General features: G+C 36.9%; 1 protein-coding gene and 1 long non-coding RNA gene across 8 annotated transcripts in view; one reads left to right on the top strand and one right to left on the bottom strand.

The window, feature by feature from the left end:
• PPP1R9A (protein phosphatase 1 regulatory subunit 9A) overlaps positions 1-25,236 on the bottom strand; it is a 339,158-nt gene that overhangs the window by 77,059 nt on the left and 236,863 nt on the right. For 5 of the 7 annotated variants that reach the window (XM_055589752.1, XM_055589751.1, XM_055589754.1 and 2 more), the window contains exons 6-7: positions 23,890-24,025; positions 18,466-18,531 (exon numbers count right to left, since the gene is read on the bottom strand). In XM_055589752.1, the coding sequence (XP_055445727.1) occupies positions 18,466-18,531; positions 23,890-24,025 (202 nt within the window). The remainder of the gene's footprint in view (positions 1-18,465; positions 18,532-23,889; positions 24,026-25,236) is intronic. The other 2 variants (XM_055589756.1, XM_055589757.1) reach the window with 1 other exon arrangement.
• LOC129658905 (uncharacterized) lies at positions 597-25,104 on the top strand. Its single transcript, XR_008717575.1, has 3 exons — positions 597-703; positions 1,080-1,219; positions 24,967-25,104. It is a non-coding gene; the product is annotated as an uncharacterized LOC129658905 (long non-coding RNA).

The following is a 25,236-nucleotide window of genomic DNA, read 5'->3' as shown; positions in this document are numbered from 1 at the left end:
AGTCACCCAATATTGACAGCAGAGAAGAAGAAACGGTAGGTCAAAAGATTCACAGAGCTGGAAGGGACCTTATTTAAGCCTTACAAAAAAAATGTCTGGTAGATTCATTTTCCTAAGCTTTAGAGTTCAATCAACTCTGCTTCATTTGCTTGTTTAACTAATCTGGTGGTTAACTAGTGACCTAAAGGGCAAACCAAAAGATTCTAACTTACAGCCCACATGGGTACATTGCTTTGCCTATTTAGTACTACTTTGATAAATGTGAGCATTTTGACGTTTAAAAAAAAATGTCACCTAAGATTCTAGTTTCCAGTTTCTCTTTTGTGTGTGTGTGTGATAGAACCAAAGACCTGACAATATAGGCACATTATGATATGAGAAACACTGGTCAGAGTCAGCAGTGGTTGTTCGTTTACATGGGTCACACACTTTCTAATATACCACAAGTTCCATAATTCATTATACTAAGCTGTTAGCATCACTCCTTCATGATAGCCCTGGGCCCCTGTAGGGATCCAGTTCATGAGCCCTGGAATGTATATTCTTCCTCACCACTAAGTTCCTTAACATGATTAGAAAGTGGCTCCTTTCCTGGCAGCACCAGGTTAATTGAGATCTATACCTTCTGATTTAAATTGAAGATAAATCACGGACTCACAGGCTTGAAAAACAAAGTTTCTTTAATTCACCCCTGCTCCTTCAGGTAGTATTACATTTAATACATAAAACAGATAAGAATTCATATTGTCTTTAAAACATTTCATAGTGTACTGAGTGATCTATTTCTTTGACTAAAGAAGCTTAGTATCCGACTATTTTATCTTTTGGTTTTACACTAAATTGTTCTTCCTAAACCTGAAACTGTATTTACTTGACTGTTTGCAAATGAAGGAAATCCAGTCATTAACTTCAGTGTAACAATTCCTAATTTCTGAAAGATCGTTATTATTGCCATTTTGAATTCGCTCTTTCAAAGTAAAATAACTGCAATTTCCTCCTAGGTCTCATTCTCTGTAATTGTCTTTCTGCCTGTACACTGACATCTCTCCAGGTTCTCAAATTTCTCTCTTAAATTGCAGTGTCCAGACGTACACACAATTTCTGGAGGCCATTGAGCATGATGAACAACAAAGGATGATGCAGCATACTCAGACTCTTCCTCCACACACAGAGACTATTATCATCAAGACTTTGACTTTGGCGGCCTTTGTGTATACAGGTAAGCTCAGGATATTTCATACAGAGCACTGACTTTCCACACTGGTTACACATTAGAACTCCCTGTTTCCCCCACACAAAAAAATCAGAGACGCCTTGACTGAAACAGAAAGCAGTGGCTGGCCTCCATGTTGAAACCATATATAGTTTATCAGCACAGGGAATCCTAGGAGTCTTTAGAAAGCAGTCTGAAATGATCTGAACTGTAAACATCATTCTAAGTGTCAATGGCACTGGGAGGGAAGGTAGCTGAACAGTGGGGGCTGGCTGTTCCCAGAGAGCTTCCATTTGTGGTATGATTAGTTCCTATAAACCTTAAAAGGACTCTAATTCCAGACCTGTTTTGTGTGTGTTTGTGTGTGTGTGTGTGTGTGTGAGAGAGAGAGAGAGAGAGAGAGAGAGAGAGAGTCTGTACATTAATTCATCTTCTGTTTATACATATTCTTAGAACTAATACGTACTTGATGAATCCCAGTGATGTTAATGAACAGAAATGTAGCACGACTGGCAAGTATGTGATCTCAAGATACCTTGCTGAAAGTTCTGATTTAGAGACATAAAACTCTGCACTTATTCTTAACCGTATAGTTACAACTATCAGCAATTATAAAGGCCCAAGCTAGGTACATAAAATTCACTTCTATATCACATCAATTTGATAAACATCATGAATGACTCAATAAAATCTGAAGTTAAATTTAAGGTCTGATGACAGCATAGCACTTTTTAAACCTAAGAGTTGAACAATTTGATTTTCCTTTAACAGCTTGAAAATAGATACTTCTTCACCATGTCTAAGAGAATGAACATAAATATGTGCCTAGGAAGAGGCCTAACCTCTAACAGGATATTGAAAAATATTTTTTTTTTAAATGAATCCAAGAATGCCAATTGCATTTACTTGGTAATATCTGTAACCTGCTAGGAAGTTTTCAATCATATCAAGAAAATACCCTGTAAAGTCATTTGATGAGAAGGTAGCATTAGATCACATTAATTTTTTTTAATTAAATTTTATTTTATTTTTAAACTTTACATAATTGTATTAGTTTTGCCAAATATCAAAATGAATCCGCCACAGGTATACATGTATTCCCCATCCTGAGCCTTCCTCCCTCCTCCCTCCCCATACCATCCCTCATTAATTTTTTAACATTCCTTTTAGTGAATAACAGGATTAGGTTTCTACAATATATGGAATTCTCTCCTCTAAGTACAATTCTGGCTTTGCTATCCATTTGAGTCATCAAAATTATTTTTATAAATGCAAGTCACTAAGAATTGTTTTGATTTTTTGTTTTACTTTGCCAGTCTCCTTCTCAATACCCAATCTGCCTGCAATTCTGTTAAAATTTGTTATCTTTCATTTCATCTTTCCATTTACTAGTGTTTTCTCTAATTAATCTCAAGCATCCAGAGGACAAGATGTATATTTTACTGTCTTCATTATACTATTATCAGAAACTCTGGATATAGTGTTTTAAAACATGTTGCCATTCTCTCCCGTTGATTATTTATCACCCCCATCCTAAACAGGCTTTAGAATAAAGTGTGGATTTACTACAGAAGCCCATAAACACGTAGAAGTTTAAAAGTTACATTTAGTAGACTCAGAATATACATTCTTCTAATTCTTTTATCTTTTTGGAAAATGGAAATAACTTTTCTGGTTAGTCAGCAAATAATATAAATTACATGGACTGATACAGAATTTCATACATCTCAAAATTAAATTGGATTGCATTTGACATTTACAGAGGAAAAGTGGACAATGTTGTACCCCCCAAAACTGCTACAACAAAGTGTTTCCATTGATCCTTCTTCTCTTTATCTCTTTATTCTGAAAATACTTAACATCTTTTAAGTAAATAGAAACTCTTGAAAGTTCTTTGTCCCAACTTGCAAATCCACTTTAAATGAGGCAAGAATAGTTCTTACCATTTCATCATCTTATCTACCTTCTTGACTAACATCTTATATGTTTAAATAGCCTCCCAAAAGGGTAAAAAAAAGAATAATGAATTTTTTTTTTTTTTTTTTGTAATTTACTATGTGTCCAACACTGTACATTCTTTAAAAACTGTCTGATGTTACTATACCATGTTAACTTGAGGAAACTGAGGCTCAGAAACTTTCCTCAAGGTCAATTAGTTATGTTCCTGAAGCTACACATTTAACATATCCCACGGCCCATGCTCTTTCTTCTATGCTATGCTGTTTGCAGTCTACAGAGCTAAAGCTTTGTAGAAAAATAAATGGAAATACATTCCTTTCATTTCTGTCCAACCAAAAGCCCTGGTGCATAATCCTGTTGTGTTGAGATTCACTCTCTGCATCTTTGAACCTTATCATTCAGTTCACTTTGAAGACTTGTGCCTGCCTGTAGTGAGCTCCAAAGTTCTTGTCCTCTTCTTTTCTCTCATAGTATGCTCACCCTGGGCAGGCGCACAGAAGTCTCCTTCAAAAGGTTTGGCTCACAGGTATGCTGACTGATGTTTCATGTACTCCTTGTTATATAAACCAAAACCAGAGCGTATACACCAAAGAATTAATGCACTGTCTTAAAATGTATGAAAAAGATACTTGCAAGGCAAAATAAGTGTGAAATTCCTGTAGATTTTTATAGCTTTTCTCTTTTGCATTTCAAGCTACCAGTCTTCTCTGAATCGCTACAAAGAATTTTATCTGCTTTCATAGACACAACTTCCTTTATACTCATATTCTATCGGAGGATTTAATATTTTATTAAGATTCATAATTACAATATTAAGTACAACTGACAGCTTCTGCCTCTTCTGGCGGTTCTAGAGGGACCAGAAGCATGTAGACATATTAGAGCCTTGAATACTCAGGAGGGCTGTAGATCTCAGTATAGGTTTTACAAAGGAATGGACAGTATCTGTTATAGCAAAGACCAATTAAAGAAACTTGGTTTTGAAATTACTTGGGCCTGGGTTCAAATCTCAGCTCTTGATGTTGGCAAAGTTACTTTTCAGATCTAAGTTTCAATTTCACATCCATAAAGTGAGGATAAAAATAGTTCCTTAGAGTAACAAGGTTTTCATGACATTTAGTTAGATGGTGCCTGCAGAATATGCAACACAAGGGCAGGCACATGGCAGATACTCAAAATAAGTGACCACTGCTGCTGCTGGTGGTACTTATACCACATTAGCAACAGGGTAAAGCTTCACCAAATCTTGTAACCAGACATTTGTTTGCTTTTGGTCTCACAAATATAATGTCCTAGAAACCCTGGCCACATGAATCTTTTAAAAGCAAACTGTCATTTTTGAAGTGAAACTTTTACACTTCCTTAACTTGCTCCTCTTCTCGTGTTCTCAGTTTTGGAGTAGGTACTAGCTTCTACCCAAGGTCAAGCAAACTTCCAGGTCTCTATTCTCCTCACTTATTGACTCCCCTCCTTCCCTAATGGTCCAAATGAATGTCCATCTACTTAAAGGCTGCTGCCTTTAAGACTCTTCTTCGTGACTCTTCTTTAAGACTCTTAATGTTTCTGTGATGTGCCACACTTCACCCATAAAACTTGGCTGTTTTTTTATCTGCCTTCTCCCAACAACTTTTTTCAATGGCAAATTCTTTGAGAATGCCAGGTATAATCTATGCCTGTAATTCCAGTGTGGTTCGCACACTGCTTGGCATGTAGTAGGCACTGAACAAATGTTTGCTGAATAAATTTAATACAGTTTTAGCCACATCTACACAGCACGGTAGAGCCTGATTTTCCTGTTGATTCTCAGCTTTCAAGTAAGAAACATGGAAAAAGCACAGCTGCAGCCGGGGCCTCATTGACCCTTCTGGGATTTTCTCTTGTTGTTAGGTTCAGCCATTAGTAGTCATTTTTGCTGAGGCAATGTTTATTCTGGTAAATTCAGGGAAACTAAATGGTGCTAATCATAAAAATAGCCTTAATTATGCAGTTTTTGTTGGAATTTGTTTACTGGAATTGAATTTGGTTATATATATTTTCAGACTCAGTTCTGTGGGAGGACAGAAGAGAGTTGCTTTTTCTCTGGAGGAGAAAGACCTCAAACTAACACTTTAATGTTTAAAATTCCTCAGTCTGCGCCAACCATCTAGATGACTTTCAGCAAAAGCATCCCCATCTCTGAAAAGGCATCTCTCTTTCCGTGTTCTGTCAGCTGACTTCTGTGTGTCCAGGTTTTGTAATGTTGGGCCATTTGGTCTCTTTTCATGTCATTGGGGATAATAACACCTTCTTCATAACGTTGTTGGGAGAATTTCTAGTAGTGATATATTTGAAGTATTAATCACACTGCCTGCTGCTGCTGCTGCTAAGTCGCTTCAGTCATGTCTGACTCTGTGCGACCCCACAGACGGCAGCCCACCAGGCTCCCCCGTCCCTGGGATTCTCCAGGCAAGAACACTGGAGTGGGTTGCCATTTCCTTCTCCAATGCATGAAAGTGAAAAGTGAGAGTGAAGTTGCTCAATCGTGTCCGACTCTTTGTGACCCCATGGACTGCAGCCCACCAGACTCTTCTGTCCATGGAATTTTCCAGGCAAGAGTACTGGAGTGGGGTGTCATTGCCTTCTCCAATCACAGTGCCTAGAATATGCTGAATGACTAGATGACTATGATAATCATCAGGACTATGATTATTTCCACTGTCTTCGGTTTCTCCAAGACAATGCCACAGAATAGTACAACAAAAAAGAGCATGGCTTGGGAGCTGGAGAGACCAGGGCCCCAAAAGAGAAAAGGTAATACCACTGTTGCATGACAGTGGGCAAGTCATTTAGCTTGTGTCTTCTGTGATCTTTTCTTCTATAAAATGGTGTGAAAAATTCCAACCTCACAGGTATTGAGAGGATTCAAAGAAATAAAATATGTAAAACATCCAACCATGATGTATGGCTCAAGACATATATTCATTTCTCTCATTTATCAAGTCATTCAAAATTTTATCTTTGTTTTCAGAATGTTTCTGAAGTTTCACTCCATTCTTACTGTCTAGTCACCAAATCAAGAAACATCTAACATCTCTATCTCTATTACTGATAATGCCTCTTGTGTTCCCTGCCTTCAGATGCTCAGCTCCTGAAGGCAGGCAGATTATTAATAATCTGCTGGCAGATTATTCCTCCTAAAATTCTGCCCAGATAGATTTAAGATTTGCCTGTACAATCTTCTGTAAGAACTCAAACTCATCTTTAACCCTTCTTAAAATTTTCTAGTAATTGTGGTAGACCATTCAAAAACTAGAATTAGATTTTACAGAATTGTAAAGCTTTCTTTAGCTCCCTGCCTCCTTCCATTTCAAAAGCATACTCCTCAAAAGCTCTTTACCACTATGGCAGGTAGGCTGTAAAATAAGCCCCATTGATCTCTTCCTCATGGACTTCTATAAGCTCTTCCCTTGAATGGGCACTGCATCTAGAGACTCACTTCTAACAAGCAGGATACAACAAAAGTGATGGGATGTCACTTCTAAGATTGGTTTTCAAAACCCTGTGACTGGCATCTCTTTTGTCCTCTTGCTGTTGAAAGCCAACCCACCATGTTGTATGTGGTCCTATGGAGAGGCCCGTATCACAAGAAACTGCTGTTTGTGGCCAATAGCCAGCAAGGACCTGAGGCCTGCCGAGCTGGAAGTGGATCTCCTGCATTCAGTCAACAGCTATGAGTGGCCTTGGAGCAGACCTTTGCCAAGTTGAGCGTGTGTAGCTGTAGCTACAACCTTACTTTTGGCTTTATGAGACATCTTGAGTCAGAGGTATCCAGCTAAACTGACCTACAGATACTGTAATCTGTGAGTATTTCTTATTTTAAGTTGCTACATTCTGGTAGTAATTTATTATAGAACAATAGAAAGGGGGGCTTCCCTGGTGGCTCAGACGGTAAAGAATCTGCCTGCAATGTGGGGGACCTGGGTTCAATCCCTGGGTTGGGAAGATGCTCTGGAGGACAGCATGGCAACCCACTCTAGTATTCTTGCCTGGAGAATCCCATGGACAGAGGAGCCTGGTGGGCTGCAGTCCATGTGGTCGCAAAGTGTCGGACACAACTAGCAACTCAGCACAGCCCAGCTCAGCCGTAATAAATATAGGAAAATGGGGAAGTCTGGAATCAGGCTGGAATGAAAGCAGGGAGGATTTTGAAGAGTATATTAAAGCAGCCTAAATTGCCTTGAAAAGACTGTAGTGGCAGAAAGCTTAGCCACATTATCACCTTCTGAAGCACAACATAGGAAATACTCCTACTGAACCAAATGAACAAGAGAAGTCGATTTCCAAAGTGTTGAAGGCACTGTCTGCTTTCTTTCTGCTGCTTATAGTAAAATATGATGACTAGCCATCAACTCAGAGGACAGCTGAACAGAAAGGAACCAACAAAACGTGATGGTTCTGAGAGTCTCGATTCTAAGACTAAGAAATGGCTTCCAAACAAAGATCAAATCCAGGATTCTGTCATGGTCTAAAAATGGAGCAGAGGGTATGAACATAAAATCTTTTGTTAAGAATTCTGAGCTTAGAAAACTCAAAATTTTTAATCAAAGGCGATAAGCAAGTCCGTCACCTACCTTAAATGGAGACACTATCTCTATTTTCCAAGGCTGTTCACTATGTAAAATATCATTGAAAAAATATCTGAAACAAAGGCCATTAGTGCCTCTGCTCACAACACAAGCAGAGAAGTTAGAGAGCCCTGGGGGAATTGTTTTCCAATAATATTCACCCTCATTTCTGCACCACTTGGGTATCTGATGAATCTTCCCATGAGTATGGCATTCCCTTGACTACATTGATACGTGTGGCCAAGAGTGGCCAGACAAAATCTGTTCAGTCTTTCCCACAGCATATAATTAAAACTACTATTAAAAGAAGTCCAAATAGCAGAATGAGACAACTTGCAGTTCTGAGACTGACTATACTCCCCAGGCTCCCAGACCCTATTGGTTAAACAAATTTCATAAACCATCAAGGTCTACTTTAGAAATACAGGGGCTATCTCCTTAAGATTCCTCAAGTGAGTTTTTTACTTGGTCTAAGATACTAGTGGTATCAGAGCCTTTAGTGCCATACCACTACGTCCTCAAATATAGCAGGCGATATCAGTGATTTTACAGACCAGGAATGGGACCACAAGGGAGAAATATAGGGATGAAGGGAATTCTAATCCATAAAAACCCTGGCCACTGAGCTGAGGTCAACCTGAATACTTTCCAGGATAGAGGTGGTGTCACTGATTCAGTTCAGTTCAGTTGCTCAGTCGTGTCCAACTCTTTGCAACCCCATGGACTGCAGCACACCAGGCCTCCCTACCCATCACCAGCTCCTGGAGTTTACTCACTCGTGTCCATTGAGTCGGTGATGAGATCCAACCAGCTCATCCTCTGTCGTCTCCTTCTGCTCCCACCTTCAATCTTTCCCAGCATCAGGGTCTTTTCAAATGTGTCAGTTCTTCGCATCAGGTGGCCAAAGTATTGGAGTTTCAGCTTCAGCATCAGTCCTTCCAATGAATATTCAGGACTGATTTCCTTTAGGATGGACTGGTTGGATCTCCTTGGAGTCCAAGGGACTCTCAAGGGTCTTCTCCAACACCACAGTTCAAAAGCATCAATTCTTCAGCACTCAGTTTTCTTTATAGTCCAACTCTCACATCCACACAGGACTACTGGAAAAACCACAGCTTTGACTAGACGGATCTTTGTTGGCAAAGTAATGTCTCTGCTTTTTAATATGCTGTCTAGGTTGGTCATAACTTTTCTTCCAAGGAGTAAGCATCTTTTAATTTCATGGCTGCAGTCACCATCTGCAGTGGTTTTGGAGTCCAAAAAAATAAAGTCAGACACTGTTTCCACTGTTTCCCCATCTATTTACCATGAAGTGATGGGACCAGATGCCATGATCTTAGCTTTCTGAATGTTGAGTTTTAAGCCAACTTTTCACTCTCCTCTTTCCTTTTCATCAAGAGGCTCTTTAGTTTTTCTTCACTTTCTACCATAAGTGTGATGGCATCTGCATATCTGAGGTTGTTGATATTACTCCCAGCAATCTTGATTCCAGCTTGTGCTTCCTCTAGCCCAGTGTTTCTCATGATGTACTCTGCATAGAAGTTAAATAATATACAGGGTGACAATATACAGCCTTGATGTACTCCTTTCCCAGTGTGGGACCAGTCTGTTGTTCCATGTCCAGTTCTAACTGTTGCTTCTTGACCTGCATACAGATTTCTCAGGAGGCAGGTCAGATGGTCTGGTATTCCCATCTCTTTCAGAATTTTCCACAGTTTATTGTGATCCACACAGTCAAAGGCTTTGGTATAGTCAATAAAGCAGAAGTATATGTTATTCTGGAACTCTCTTGCTTTTTCAATGAGCCAACGGATGTTGGCAATTTGATCTCTGGTTCCTCTGCCTTTTCTAAAACCAGCTTGAACATCTGGAAGTTCACGGTTCATGTATTGTTGAAGCGTGGCTCGGAGAATTTTGAGCATTACTTTTCTAGTGTGTGAGATGAGTGCAATGGTGCGGTAGTTTGAACGTTCTTCAGCATTGTCTTTCTTTGGGATTGGAATGATAACTGACCTTTTCCAGTCGTGTGGCCACTGCTGAGTTTTCCAAATTTGCTGGCATATTGAGTGCAGCACTGTCAGAGCATCATCTTTTAGGATTTAAAATAATTCAACTGGAATTCTATCACCTCCACTAGCTTTGCTTGGAGTGATGTTTCCTAAGGCCTGCTTGACTTCGCATTCTAGAATGTCAGGCTCTAGGAGAGTGATCACACCATCATGGTTATCTGGGTTATGAAGAGCTTTTTTGTATAGTTCTTCTGTGTATTCTTGACACCTTCTGCTTCTGTTAGGGCCATACCTGTACAATGTCATGAACCTCTGTCCATAGTTCTTCAGGCATTCTATCAGATCTAGTCCCTTGAATCTATTTGTCACTTCCACTGTATAATCATAAGGGACTTGAACAGATAGTCTAGAACAAAGAGTAGTCAATGCCTCAGAAATCTTAGAGCCCTGGAGAGAACTGTTTCCCAACCATTATTATTATTATTAGGGTATGGTAGCTTTACAATATCATGTTAATTTCAAAAACTGCCTAGAAATTCAGCTGATTTTTGAAGTTTCTATAACATTATTTGAAATGGATGGGGAAACAGTGGAAACAGTGTCAGACTTTATTTTGGGGGGCTCCAAAATCACTGCAGATGGTGTTTGCAGCCTTGAAATTAAAAGACGCTTACTTCTTGGAAGAAAATTTATGACCAACATAGATAGCATATTCAATAGCAGAGACATTACTTTGCCAACAAAGGTCCGTCTAGTCAAGGCTATGGTTTTTCCAGTGGTCATGTATGGATGTGAGAGTTGGACTGTGAAGAGGGCTGAGTGCCGAAGAATTGATGCTTTTGAACTGTGGTGTTGGAGAAGACTCTTGAGAGTCCTTTGGACTGCAAGGAGATCCAACCAGTCCATTCTGAAGGACATCAGCCCTGGGATTTCTTTGGAAGGACTAATGCTAAAGCTGAAACTCCAGTACTTTGGCCACCTCATGCGAAGAGTTGACTCACCAGAAAAGACTCTGATGCTGGGAGGGATCAGGGGCAAGAGGAGAAGGGGACACAACTGAGCAACTGAACTGAACTGAACTGATAGCATTATTCAGTTCACTCTGTTGAAGACTTTCCCACCGTTACTCCTTTCATATACTCTGCAGGTAAACTAGTCTTTTTATTTCTTGAGTTCACCCAATATTAGCTCGCTTCTTAGCTACAGAAAACATATAAAAATAACAACAAACAAATTCTTGCAAATAAAAGCTGAAACCACAAGTCTCAAACTCACGCTTTTACTTTTGTGTGTCCTTTGTTGTGATGATTCTTTTAGACTATGGTTTTCTGGCCTTTTGACAGACTGCTTTGAAAATGATTTAAATTCTTTACCATATATATTTGTTTCCACAGCAAAATACTAAGCTTCTTGGGAGTATAAACTATATTTTTCCATGACTCAATATTTGTAATTCAATTCCTCTTTATAAATGATAGCTACTTACTAAGATATAAATGTCATTGTCTTTAAGTCTCTGATGAATATATTCTATATGAGGAGGGAACCAGTGATCCCTATTTTTCCCACTGATATCCAGAACTAAACAGTCAAGAGGCCAAAGTAGACCTCTGTAATTCAAATGTCACACTGCAATTTCAAATTGGCAGCCTTCCTTGAATTTCATTTTACTTGCTAAGGAAACAATGAAGCACTTATTCTGATGCCAGCAGAATTGTGGGAAGAGACTTAAGAGATTTGTATTTTCCTGAATCTTTAATCTGCAGAAGAGAGCAACTACACTGACCAAGTGGCACACTATTATTATTTCAATAATTCTTTAGTTGTACAACTAATTGAATCTTGGAAAATATGGTGTATTCATATAAAAACTGACTCATATGATGGCAAAAATGCTGATTATCACATAGATCTAGAAATTATATATACAGAATTGATAGTAAACAAAAAGTAAGACCAACAAAAATATCATTGATGGTGTTTCTATGGATTAATAATAAATGCACTCTCAAACTTATAATTTCCTTTGAGGGAAAATAATTTTACTCCTTTCCTCATTATGGCTATCTGGTGGTTTGTGACAATTTCTTCTTGAAAAGTGTCTGCAATACCGGCACTCAAAAGTCTTCTTGTCAGTTTTCCCGGCATCTTTAAACTGGACAGCTCCAGCCCTGATTATACCTAACCCTCCCCACAAACCCCCATAGCCCTAGGCCATTCACAGTGCATATTATGTTCCAGCAGATGCAAGGCTGGGTGGAGAAATTTGCAATCTTAAAGAAGTACTATGAGAGTCCCACTTTGAGAAACAAAGTCTTTAAGTCATTTTATAGGACCCTGGAGAGCAGGAATCATGTCATATTCATTTTATACCCATATAACTGTTAAATATAAGCAATTGGACACGACAGATTTTAACTTTTTTCATTAAATATTGAATTCACACAAATAATATTTATGAAATATACAAAAATATAATGAAATAAGGATATAACCACCACAAATGAACTAACAACTTAAGGAGCAGTACCACTACCTTTCAATTACAATCCTCTCTCTGTGCCTCTTGATTCTATAATAGTTTAGTCTCTTGCCCTTGAGAATAATTCTGCTGATTTTTATCGTTTTTGTTTTTCTTTAGTTTTACTATATTTTTGAATGACTGAGTAATGTATCAGTAATTTTTACATGATTTTAAACTTCATATAAATGGAATCATGTATTCTTCTGTGCCTTTCTCCTTTTAATTACAGGCTCCTGAAATCCCTGTTATGAAGTGCAGAAACATCTTCTGTATGGCATTCCATTGAATATACTTCAATATATTAACCTGTTCTCTTTTTGATAGAGATTTAAGTTGTATCCAATTCTTTTCTGTTACAAGAATGATATTACACTGTGCTTCCACAACAAACTGTGGTAAATTCTTAAAGAGATGGGAATACCAGACCACCTGACCTGCTTCCTGAGAAACCTATATGCAGGTCAAGAAGCAACAGTTAGAACTGGTCATGGAACAACAGACTGGTTTCAAATTGGGAAAGGAGTATGTCAAGGCTGTACATTGTCACCCTGCTTATTTAACTTATATGCAGAGTACATCATGTGAAATGCTAGGCTGGATGAGTCACAAGCTGGAATCAAGACTGCTGGGAGAAATATCAATAACCTCAGATATGCAGATGACACCACTCTAATGGCAGAAAATGAAGAGGAACTAAAGAGCCTCTCAATGAACGTAAAAGAGAATGAAAAAGCTGGCTTAAAACTCAACGTTCAAAAAACTAAGATTATGGAATCTGGTCCCATCACTTCACGGCCAGTGGATTGGGAAAAAATGGAAACAGTGGCAGACTTTATTTTCTTGGTCTCCAAAATCACTGCAGATGGTGACTGCAATCATGAAATTAAAAGACGCTTGCTCCTTGGAAGAAAAGTTATGACCAACCTAGACAGCATATTAAAAAGCAGAGACATTACTTTGCCAACAAAGGTCCGTCTAGTCAAGGCAATGGTTTTTCCAGTGGTCATGTATGGATGTGAGAGTTGGGCCATAAAGAAGGCTGAACACTGAAGAATTGATGCTTTCAAACTGTGGTGCTGGAAAAGATCCTTAAGAGTTCCTTGGACAGCAAGGAGATCAAACCAGTCAATTCTAAAGAAAGTCAACCCTGAATATTCATTGGAAGGACTTATGCTGAAGCTGAAGCTCCAATTCTTTGGACACGTGATGCAAAAGACTCACTGGAAGAGCTGACTCACTGGAAAAGACCCTGAGCTGGGAAAGACTGAAGGCAGGAGAAGGGAACGACAGAGGATGAGATGGTTGGATGGTATCATGGATTCAATGGACATGAGTTTGAGCAATCTCAGGGAGATAGTGAAGGACAGGGAGGCCTGGTGTGCTGCAGTTCACGGGGTCACAAAAGTCAAACATGACTGAGTGACTGAACAACAACAGCAACACCTCATGAATTTAAGAATTTTACTAAGGTGTTTTTTTAAGAAATATAATTGTTGAGTCAACTTCACTAGATAATGCCAAATCATTTTTCAAAGTGAATTGGCCAATTTATATTTATACAGAGAAGAGCTCCTTTTAGTCCATATTCCCACCAAAACTTAAAATATCCAATTTAAATCAATTTAATAGATGGAAAATAGTATTTCATTTTGGTTTTTACTTTTTACATTTTGATTCCTAATATGTTTCAGCATCTTTTCATGTGCTGATTGGCCACTCAGATTTCCCTTTTCCTACAGTATGACTATTTAAGTCAATAGTCTATATGTAGACTTTTCTCATTGGCTCACAGAGGACTTTTTATATAGGTTTCTTTCAGTTTTTTATTTTTTCAAATATTTTCTTCAAGCTTCTGGTATGTCTGTTTTCACAGAAGTAATCTTTTGATAAGTAGAAGTTCTTAATCTTAATGCACTCAATTTTCTCAATTGTTTCCCTTATGGATTTGTTAAGTGTCTCATGTAAGGAACCATTTCTTACACTGAAGTCATAAAGATATTCTTCTATACTGAATCCTAAATTTTACAGCTTTTCTTTTCACATTTGAGTAATAATTCATCTGGAATGAACTTTGAGCTCAGATTGAGATGAGGATTGCAATTTTACCATTTACCCTTCATTGAAAAGCCTAATATTTCTCAACTCATATAATAAGAGTGTTATCTGTGTCACAAACAAATTTTCTATGTGGGAGGGTCTGTTTCTCAGCTAATTGACCAACTTATCCATTCTTTTGTCCTAGGTTCTAACTTGCTACAGTTTAATAATAAATATCTCTTAATATAATATAATAAGTATCTCTTAATAATAAATACCATGTGAAATATCATGGTTATTTCTGATGCATTATTCTTTCATATATATATTTGAACATCAGGTTATCAAATTCCATCTAAAAATTCCTTAGAATCATTTTTATTTCAATCATATTGAATATATAAATTAACTTATAGAAAATTGACTGAATTAAGCTATTGAGTCTCCTAGTCCACGAACAAGTGGTGTTTTTTTTTTTTTTTTTTGTCTTTCTATACAAGCTTTCTTTAATAAAGTTCAATAAAATGTATTTTTCTCCATGAAAGTCATACTTATCTTTTGTTAGGCATGTTCTTGCCTTTAACAAGGTAAATAGCTTATAAATTATTTTCTTTATGTAGATACACTGAAATAGATGTTATATTTTATATTAATTCTGTATCCAGCAAATTCACTGAAATCATATATTTCTATCTGTAAAGTATTCTCTGTATATATATTTGAGCTTTTCCAAACAGACAATCACTTGGGAATAATAACGCTTATGATAACTCTTGGTAATGATAACTCTTATTTCTTTCTTTCTAATTTATTTCTTTAATTATTTCTTCATGCCTTTCAGTACAATGTCAGATGCAATAGTGACTGATTTTCCAGTGTTAAACCATACTTGCATTATTGGCTAAACTCAACTTGGCCATGATATCTTTTTTATGTTATTGAATATGGTTTGCTACTATTTTGTTTAGGATTTTTTGTATTATTTTGAGTAGGGAAGAACTTCTTCTTCTTTTGAATAGGAATAACTTACAAATCTTTTTCATCATTTTTTGGTGTTGGTACCAAGGCCATATACCTCATTATATACATTTCCCACTCTAAAGGTTTGACTATATTCCTGGTATCAGGAATGATTTCTATGATTGAAGGATATTTCTAAGTTCATACAATGGGCAGGAGAAGATCTATGCAGTATAGATCTTGATATCACTTAGGCCATTTCAACTATTCTGTGTCTACTACATGGTTATTCAGTTATGACTAAAAAGCAGTCATGTCAGTATGAGTCACCAGGCTGCTATTTCCAAGGTCCCAAAGGTTTTCAAGGAATGAAATACGCATTAATATTTTTTTTCTTGGCTTTACATGCAGAAAATTTTGGTGCAATGTGATAAAGATAAGGTCTTCTTGTAAATTCATAGTCTCTCAAAACAATTAAATGTGATAGAAAAAGCCCACAGAAAGGTGCTAACCCTCAAAGTGCCAAAGACAAGTACAGCTCCTTCCTTCAGCCCTTTCCCTACCTTCAGTCTCTAATCTATTCCCAGATTCTTTTATCCCTGTATTCTATGCCATTTTCCCTTCACTATTTCAGACTATGCTCCTAACTAAACATCATTCTCCTCATTTAACTCTTCTCTCCACTCTTTATCTTAATATCATCTGAGTGATTCAATTCGATTCAATGTCTTGGCTTCCTCTAACTGCCCAGTGTTGCGCTCATCCCTCCAAGTATTAAAAGTCAAGCAGCTATTTGAAAGCTGCCATTGAAGAGATTACAAACTAGTGGTAGATAAAAAGTGGTCAAGAAAGCTACACAAGGTGCTACTGACTGAATAAAAACCGGCCCTCAGCCCAGCTGAGAGAGCCCAGGAAAGCTTTTGGAGGAATGGATGAAACCTAAACAAGAGTCCTGAAAGGTGAACAGGATTAACAAGAGCAACTAAGAGTGTAGGGAATGGCATTCAAGGTAGAGAAAACAGGAGACGCAAAAGCATGGGGAACCACAGGATCCCTATGGCCTACTGGAAAGTTAGTTTCCCAGGATAATAAGGCCCAACTCTCACTGTGCATTTTAGCATTTTAGAGCTTTTTGGTAAAAAATTATATTCAACCCATAAATGTTTTTAAAGTTGGAAAAATGCTGTCATTTGTGTTTGTTTTTATGGCATTTGTGTAACATTGCTAACTCTGCAATTCATCACTGAATTGTTCTAGAATGGTTTCTAGAAAGTATAGAGTCTGTAATCTGAGATAAATTTAATTTAAATTTAATTTAATCTGATATTTTGTATCTGGCTCATGAATTCATATCACAATGTGGTAGCTGGAAAGAAAATAAGAAAACATATTCAAATCACTTGAATTACAATAAACAAAAATAAACCACAAAGATGAGATACAAAAAGATGGCATTATTTAGACAAAGTTTTCTGTTCTAATTTCCTTTCACATGCTACATCTTCCTGTCTCTGCTCAATGTTATAAATAATAATGCTTCTACATACAAATAATATTACTAGAGAGGACCTTTCAAGTATAGCAGTATGCCACCTCTTGAGCATAGTGTGTTTGAGCGTGTGTGTGCTTGTGTGCACATGTGTGTATTGCTTGCTGCTACTGCTAAGTCACTTTAGTTGTGTCTGACTCTGTGCGACCCCATAGACGGCAGCCCACCAGGCTCCCCCGTCCCTGGGATGCTCCAGGCAAGAACACTGGAGTGCGTTGCCATTTCCTTCTCCAATGCATGAAAGTGAAAAGTTAAAGTGAAGTCGCTCAGTCGTATCTGACTCTTTGCGACCCCATGGACTGCAGCCTACCAGGCTCTTCCATCCATGGGATTTTCCAGGCAAGAGTACTGGAGTGGGGTGCCATTGCTTAGGTAAGACCAAAAATGAACACAATCTTTAACAATGTCTTCCAAGTACCTTATGATTCTGGATTTCAATGACAATAACCACCAGTAGAGATCTGGGATCATAAGCCAAAGGGTATGATTAAATATAATAATTTTAAAAGTCCAAATTGGAGTCTGCATACAAGTTGAAAGGTTTTGTGTTTCTTCTATTTTTCTGGCTCCTCTAATCACCATAAAGCAATCTCCCTTTTATTTATTTATTTTGTATTTTGTGTGTGTGTGTGTGTTCCCCATCCTGAATGCTCCTCCCACCTCCCTCCCCATCCCATCCCTCTGGGTCATCCCAGTGCACCGGCCCTGAGCACCCTGTATCATGCATCAAACCTGGACTGGTGATTCGTTTCACATGTGATAGTATACATGTTTCAATGTCATTCTCCAGATCATCCCACCCTCGCCCTCTCCCACAGAGTCCAAAAGACTGTTCTATACATCTGGGTCTCTTTTGCTTTCTCAATATAGGGTTATCATTACCATCTTTTTAAATTCCATATATATGCGTTAGTATACTGTATTGGTATTTTTCTTTCTGGCTTACTTCACTCTGTATAATAGGCTCCAGTTTCATCCACCTCATTAGAACTGATTCAATCTCCCTTTTAAATACACCTGACTTCCCATTTCTAAGTTATTCTATCACTATTACTGGCAGCTAAAGATAGTGAGAATTATTTTATTATTTAAAGTATAAAATATTTTTATACATTTTAGTATACCTATAATATGTCATGTAAACAAGTACTACTATAATTGAAAGATATATGCATTTAGTTCTTTTAAAAATTAAGAACTTTATCAAATGATCCTTTTATAAAAAATAATCACTGAATTTAAAGACAATATATTTAAATTGCTGTGTATATTGTATTTTATAAACATCATACAGCTCTATTGTTATCTTTTTCTTCTCCTTAATATGAATTACAAAATATTTAAAATGTTAGGTGTTAAAAACATCCATGGTGAAATATTAGGAAGTGAGTCCAAACTGCAGAACCTGTGACTAAATTGTGTGCTATGTTTCAGAATTAAATACTGTTTTTTGAGTGATTATTTTCAAATTGTTATTCAACATACAAAACACATGGTTCTAGAAAAGTTCTTCTGAGCACAGAGCTAGTTAATAAGACACATAGAATTTTTAATTTCACACATGAAGCAGGAAGGTAAAGATAAGCATTATTTTCCACCAAAAAACAAACCTTTAGGAAATAGTTGTTATTGTTATTGCAGTTGCCAGACACTCCTTGCAATTCAGCCACAGTGTTCTAAAATGGTTGACAACAAAAATTAAAAAACGCTTTTCCCTCCACTAGAGACAGCAGCGTTAATATAAAGGAAGGAAAACCACTGAAGTTCCAGTGCTTACTGTAACATAAACTTTCAAGAACTAAGGGAATACCCCCAAACTTTTAGTTTTTCAACCATGTAACCAGTTATAAAGCCAGTTCATATTATTAAAAGGCCATCCATAGTAACTGCAATCTCTTGTTTGTACAACATAACCTGCTTCCAAACAGGAACAGCAAATAGAGTAAGTCAAATTTAATGTTATCCCTTTAATGCTTTTTCACATAAAAATTACATTTTTGTAAACCTTTAACTCTTATGCAAACCATAACTTGCATTATATTTCTGCTTCTAATTATTACATATTAACACAAGCAATAAAAATGCTTATCCATGTAGGCAGCTGCTCTAAATTGTATTCAATACTTTAAAAGATTCTAAAAAAATAAACTAATATTGTCATGATGTAGTTGTAATAATAATTTCTAGTAATAAAAACAAATTATGAAAGAAAGATTAAATTATATTTTAAGAGAAGGAGCCTTGGTTTCTGGAGTGATAATTAATCTTGTTACAAACTACCACACAAAAAGGCTTTGAAATGCCATCTATAATCTAAGACTTCAAAGTCGAATAAATACTATATCTTAATATTTAAAGAAGCAAAAGCAAAATAATCATATAATTTTAAAGGTGTATGTAAAATAACTCATTTTAATGTGAACAACCATTACATACGTCCTGATTTTAAAAAGTGGTACAGTACTGGTTCACACTTCATTTCCAACCTAAGCCCACAGGGTTGCGCATTACATTTTGCTCTTTTTGATAGAAACGAATTCCCAAAATACAGATACATGACTCATGTGACACAAAACATATGCCAGAATTACATCATCTCGCCTTAAAAGGTAAACACTGATAGCTGTGGTATATAAATGGAAATTAAATTTGTTACTGAAAATAAAATCTAGTTGAAAAATTTACTATAACCTTAGGATTTCATGGGATAGTGCTGACTGTCTGAGGGGTTTACTGAAATCCTCCATGCTTACCTTTCAGATTGGGGTTTTTTTTGGGGGGGGGGGGGAAGAAGAAAGAAAAATAAATGAACGAGAATTTTATAAATCCAGAAGTACAATGCCTTATCACAGATACACTCAGATCTACATTTAAAATTTTTCAGTGGTTCAGATTTACATCTCCCTCTTCTTTAAAGGATCCGTTCTTTTATTTTTCAGCTGTTAGGCAGAGCCATTTTAACTTAAAAAAAAATCAGAATGTTTAACAGAGAATGAACAGAAACAGGAATGCAATTCAAATTGAGTTGGGCATTCGCGTATTTTAAATTCTTCCAGTTTAAATATTTGAAGGAAAAAAACAGAAAATTCAGAAATTTAAATGAAGTTTTGGGATTATCTGTATATTTTAAATTCTACTGGAGTATGACTTATAATTTATTAAACTATTAAAACAGATACATATAATCACACACAATACATGGTAAAGCATTCTTAATCCTCAATAAGGTTCTGATAAGAGGCCCACTGTTTTTTTACATTTTCAGGATATATTTCCTCACAGTGCAATGTTTTCCTTATAGGCAATTCAAGCAACCAACTCCCCTCTGTCAATGTGACAGGTTCCAAGTTAGAATCAACCCTGGGTTATGTGACCAAAACCAGAGTTATCTTTTCTTCAGCAGACAATCGGAGAAGGAAATGGCACCCCATTCCAGTACCCTTGCCTGGAAAATCCCATGGACGGAGGAGCCTGGTAGGCTACAGTCCATGGGGTCACGAAGAGTCAGACACGACCAAGCGACTTCACTTTCACTTTTCACTTTCATGAACTGGAGAAGGAAATGGCAACCCACTCCAGTGCTCTTGCCTGGAGAATCCCAGGGACCGCGGAGCCTGGTGGGCTGCCGTCTATGGGGTCGCACAAAGTCGGACACAACTGAAGCAACTTAGCAGCAGCAGCAGTAGACAACGCTGATCTAAGTGCTGGCTCTGGAAATTAACTGGATGAACCTGGTCGTTCTGCATTTAATTAGAGGTTTTCCTGGCTGGCCTAGGGAATGTCATGGGGGATATTATCAAATAAAAATGATTCTAACTTTGAAATCACAAGATGATTCTATAAATGGTAAGAAAAATGAGAAACCAAGTGATTGATTATACAACTCAGGGTTAACAAGGCTATGTAAATCAATAAATTATTCAATTACATATGAAATTAATAAATTATTCAAGGACCATCCAAATCACTCATTGGATAACCAATATTGGTTATTTTCATTTTGTATTTTACTTTTCATTAACACAGAGAGAGAATAAATAAAAAACAAGGATATAACACTCAAATCAATCAATTTAAAAACACCTGGAAGCATTAATAAAAATAAGTCTAAATCAAGTAAATAAATTGACATGTTTACACAAAAATTTTCACTATTTGCAGACCTTTCATCTCTCCAACACACAGAAAATTATGTGTGTTGGTTGGTTTTAGCTGGGCATGCTTTGGTGAGGCAGTGTGTAACACAAGAAAGGGAGAGGGATACGTCCAAAAGGAACGTGAGAGAGAAACAAACAATGAGAAAGAGCTCCTTGACCTTTTCAATAAAGTGAAGGTTACTTGGTGTAGCAAACACCTGCTTTCTATTTCAACAACTTGCAGGCAGAAGAAAAAGCTTAACCTAAAACTAAACTCCGATTTTTTTGTAGAACAGTTGTATACTCAGCAATTCTTCCCTTTAAGCCCTATTTTCACAGGCTACTTCTGGATTAAGTATTTACCTATAGTAAAATAACTCTTCAATCTCCCTATTAATAGGAATTTATAGAACAAAGAATTCCAGAACCTAGGTGTTGCAAGAAACTTCATTACCCAAAACGGGAATCCTTCCAGCATCTCTTGTGTCCCAGTTAGTCTGTGTGTGCCTAGATACAGACAGACACATCTGTCTACTCCATTCAAAATCAGCAGTGTTGCAAAGAGTCCAGGCTTCAGAGCCAGAAGGACCCTGTTCCCATCCTAAATCTGGCAGCCACTAGCTATACCACTAGAAAAAGCCTCAATTATTACATCTTTAGAAAAAGGGGGTGGGGGGAAGATTCTCTTCTGCTTGTTATAAAGATTATCTGAAATCATGTAGGAAAGGCACCCGGCAGAATGCCTGGCACTGAATATTTATTTACCCTCCTTGCCCCTGAGAATATCTGCTCAGGTGACAATCAACTCTGCTTTCCTTTTAAAAACAGGCATGCTGCTGCTGCTAAATCGCTTCAGTCATTTCCAACTCTGTGTGACCCTATGGACGGTAGCCCACCAGGCTCCTCTGTTCATGGGATTCTCTAGGCAGGAAAACTGGAGTGGGTTGCCATACCCTCCTTCAGGAGATCTTCCCAACTCAGGGATCAAACTCTGGTCTCCTGTATTGCAGGCAGATTCTTTACCACTGAGCCACCAGGGAAGTCCCCGGGAACAGGCATACAAACAAATAAACAAAATCCATATGGCATATTTCTAAGTATAAACATTGAATGACAAATATTCCTTATGCATTTATTCAAATTATTAGAGAAAATCTTACACTTAAAAAAAAAAAAACAACTTTAGGTTGAAAGCTTTGGCAGATGAATGTGATCTATTCCTCAAAATAACTGGAGGAAATATGTAGTATGTGATCTAAAATGTTTAGTTGGGAAGCCTTAATTAAAGAAATATCTGATTTTTCCCTCTTTCCTTGTTAGACCTGATGCTTTATTCCTCATGCTTTATGGAATATGAGGAACTGGCCCTGTACTTTTAAGCAAAGACACTGAGATTCAGTGACTGGAAAATTTGGCCTCCTCACCTTCCACCACTTGATGTCACCCGTACTCCCCTGAACTTCAGTCCAAATTTTTTCTAACAGAGTGAGCAGGTAACAGCCAAATCTGCAATGATTCTACAATCCTAATTCAGGCTTGCAACCAAAGCAAATCAGCGTCTCTGATAAAACACAAGATACTTGTGCAGAGAACCGAAAAACTGGGAAGATGAAAGTTCAAATATTTGAGGAAATCACTGTTTTTGTTTCAAAAAAATACTTGCCATTTAAAATGAATTCTGAAAGTGAAAAACTAAATCAGTTAAATAGAATTTTAAGAAACTAATTCACTCACGTGAAGAATAGTGTGATGTTTATTCTTAGATCAATAGTTGACTGAAGCACCACTGAAAAAATTTTCTACTATAATAAAGAGAGCATACATCCTCATTATACTACAAGCAAATGAAAAATGAATATACATTTGAGTTAGAACATTCCACACTAAAAATACATGAAAAATATTTGAATGTCTCTTTATTAATCTTTAGTAGGTCCTTGACAGAAACCAAAAAAGTTCTGGAAAAATAATATATCAGATGAGTAGAGGTTGAACATATGAAGTTGCACTGTCCTTCTACCAGCTGGTATAACAAAGAATATCTATTTTACCTGAATATTTACTATGTTTATGGAGCATGAAACACTGCAGCTACATTGTTGACGGATCCTTTGACATGTCAATGTGAAACATATGCATGTTTAACATGTTTATAAAAAAGTATGTTGTCCCATTATATCAACGTACATTTGGCACTCACATTAGAAATAGACCAGCATCTGTATTATATTACGACACACAAGGGTTCCGGAGAGTCGTTTTCACTTGGGGGTTAGCCTCTATTCATTTGCTTGATCTTTTACAGAGAGCAGGATGCAAAATTACTCCAATATGGATCTACTCTATGGAATATGTGCTGGTGGAAAAGCTTTGTTCTGCATTATGTGAGCACAAATCATAGTGAGCAGATCCAAAGAACTTTCTCTTCCTGGGGGGAAAAAATTCTAAAAAACTCACCAATTTTCAGTACTTTTTCTGTGTATGTTTGTATATGTATGTATGTCTTTTCATTCAAAATGATTACTGATTTTTTGAAAAAGTGTTCCCTGTTACATACTTACTGTAGAAAATTTGGAAAAAAACTGAAAAATACAAAGCAGAGAGAGAAAAATCTAAGATAGCTAGTATTTATATTTTGGTATTTTTACCCTTTTTTTTGTTTCAATGAATGCTTATTTGATCCAGAAGACTTCATATTTTAAATATGATACCATTAATTGATTGATAAGCTAATCACAAACACAAGCAATATTTCCTTTCTGTGAGGTTGAGGTGGACATATTCTCCTTGCAAAACTGCAAAGATCTGTCTTACTGTTATATGGTGAAGAGAGTTTTATCAAGTAGGGATGTAGTAAGAAGAAATGAAGGAAGAAGTATGTTTGCAAGAGCAACTCACCTCATCGTCGTCAGCATCGTACTGGGCATAGTGCTGTTCAAGCAGCTCTCTCTGGCGCCTTTCTTGTTCCAGCGTCTGGCTTATCAACTGGGCAACCTCACTCACTTGTCCAGGTTTTTCTCGCCCAATAACAAATCTACACGAAAGTTAAAGAGAATTGGTATAGTCAGGATCTCCAGCAAAAAAAGGAATGCTAAGGAAAGTAAATAAGCTTCACATTTCATCAGAGTATATCAAGCCTCAAAAAAATAATATTACCTGTTTTTTTAAAGGTATGCTTGGGTAGAAAGAAAGGTTAGCTGAGCAATTAAAGTGATTTTTGCAGCCACAGACCAAAGGAAAAGAGGAAAAGTAAAGAACCACAAAAATTATTACTTTAGGAGAAGACAAAACAGATGTAATCCATCCTCCAGTACTTTACACATTTCTGATGCCCTACAAAATGAAAGCAAGGTCATAATTTTCTGTAACACTGAACTTTAGAATCATTTCCACAGTTACATTCTCTTTAAAATGCAAAACTACTTGAAAAACATTTTGAGGTATGGCATACTCTATGTGAGTAAATAAGAAGGAGGCATTGACTTTTTGCTAAGTCACTATGACTCTGAAGGTTAAAAAAAAGAGAAAAAAATGTAGTTTTTTTTTTTTTTTTGGTCTGTGATTTTAAAATGAAAAACTAAAACAAAGGAGAAGTAAATCAGTTCACTAAGATTGGAGCAAGATGCTATGAGGAAGGATGTGGTCTCAAGACATACTCAAGGGGAAATCCTATCAATGTAATTCCTGTAAGAAAAAATATATAAAGAGAAAGTCACAGAAGACATTTACTTATTGCCATCTAGTCATTTAGATACATCCTCATTGATACTATGTTTCTTATTCAACAAATTAATATTCACTTTTTAAAATCTTTTCACACTAATATATGGCTCTATCTTTCTAAAAATACAAATAATATGCCTCCATGATATAGTTTCCATATATTTTTTAACTTCATTATTTTGGTTAGTAACTCTGTTTAATTTTGCTTATAAACTGAACTGATGTTTTCTTTCCTCTGATTGGGCTTCTCAGGTGGCTCAGTGATAGAGAATCTGCCTGCAATGCAGGAGACACAGGAGATGTAGGTTCAACCCTTGGATTCGGAAGATCCTATGTAGGAGGAAGCGGCAACACACTCCAGTATTATCGCCTGGAAAATTCCATGGACAGAGGAGCCTGGCGGGCTACATTCCATGGGGTTTCACAGAGTTGGACATGATTGAGCAACTAACAGTTCTGATTATAATACTTTGCTATTTTCAATTACAATTTTAAAAGAAATACTCTACCATTCTCTGTACA

Source organism: Bubalus kerabau, chromosome 8 (assembly GCF_029407905.1).
Source record: "Bubalus kerabau isolate K-KA32 ecotype Philippines breed swamp buffalo chromosome 8, PCC_UOA_SB_1v2, whole genome shotgun sequence".
Classification (NCBI taxonomy): domain Eukaryota; kingdom Metazoa; phylum Chordata; class Mammalia; order Artiodactyla; family Bovidae; genus Bubalus; species Bubalus kerabau.
Note: the sequence above shows the minus strand (reverse complement) of the source record. Positions and strands in the feature narration are given on the sequence as shown.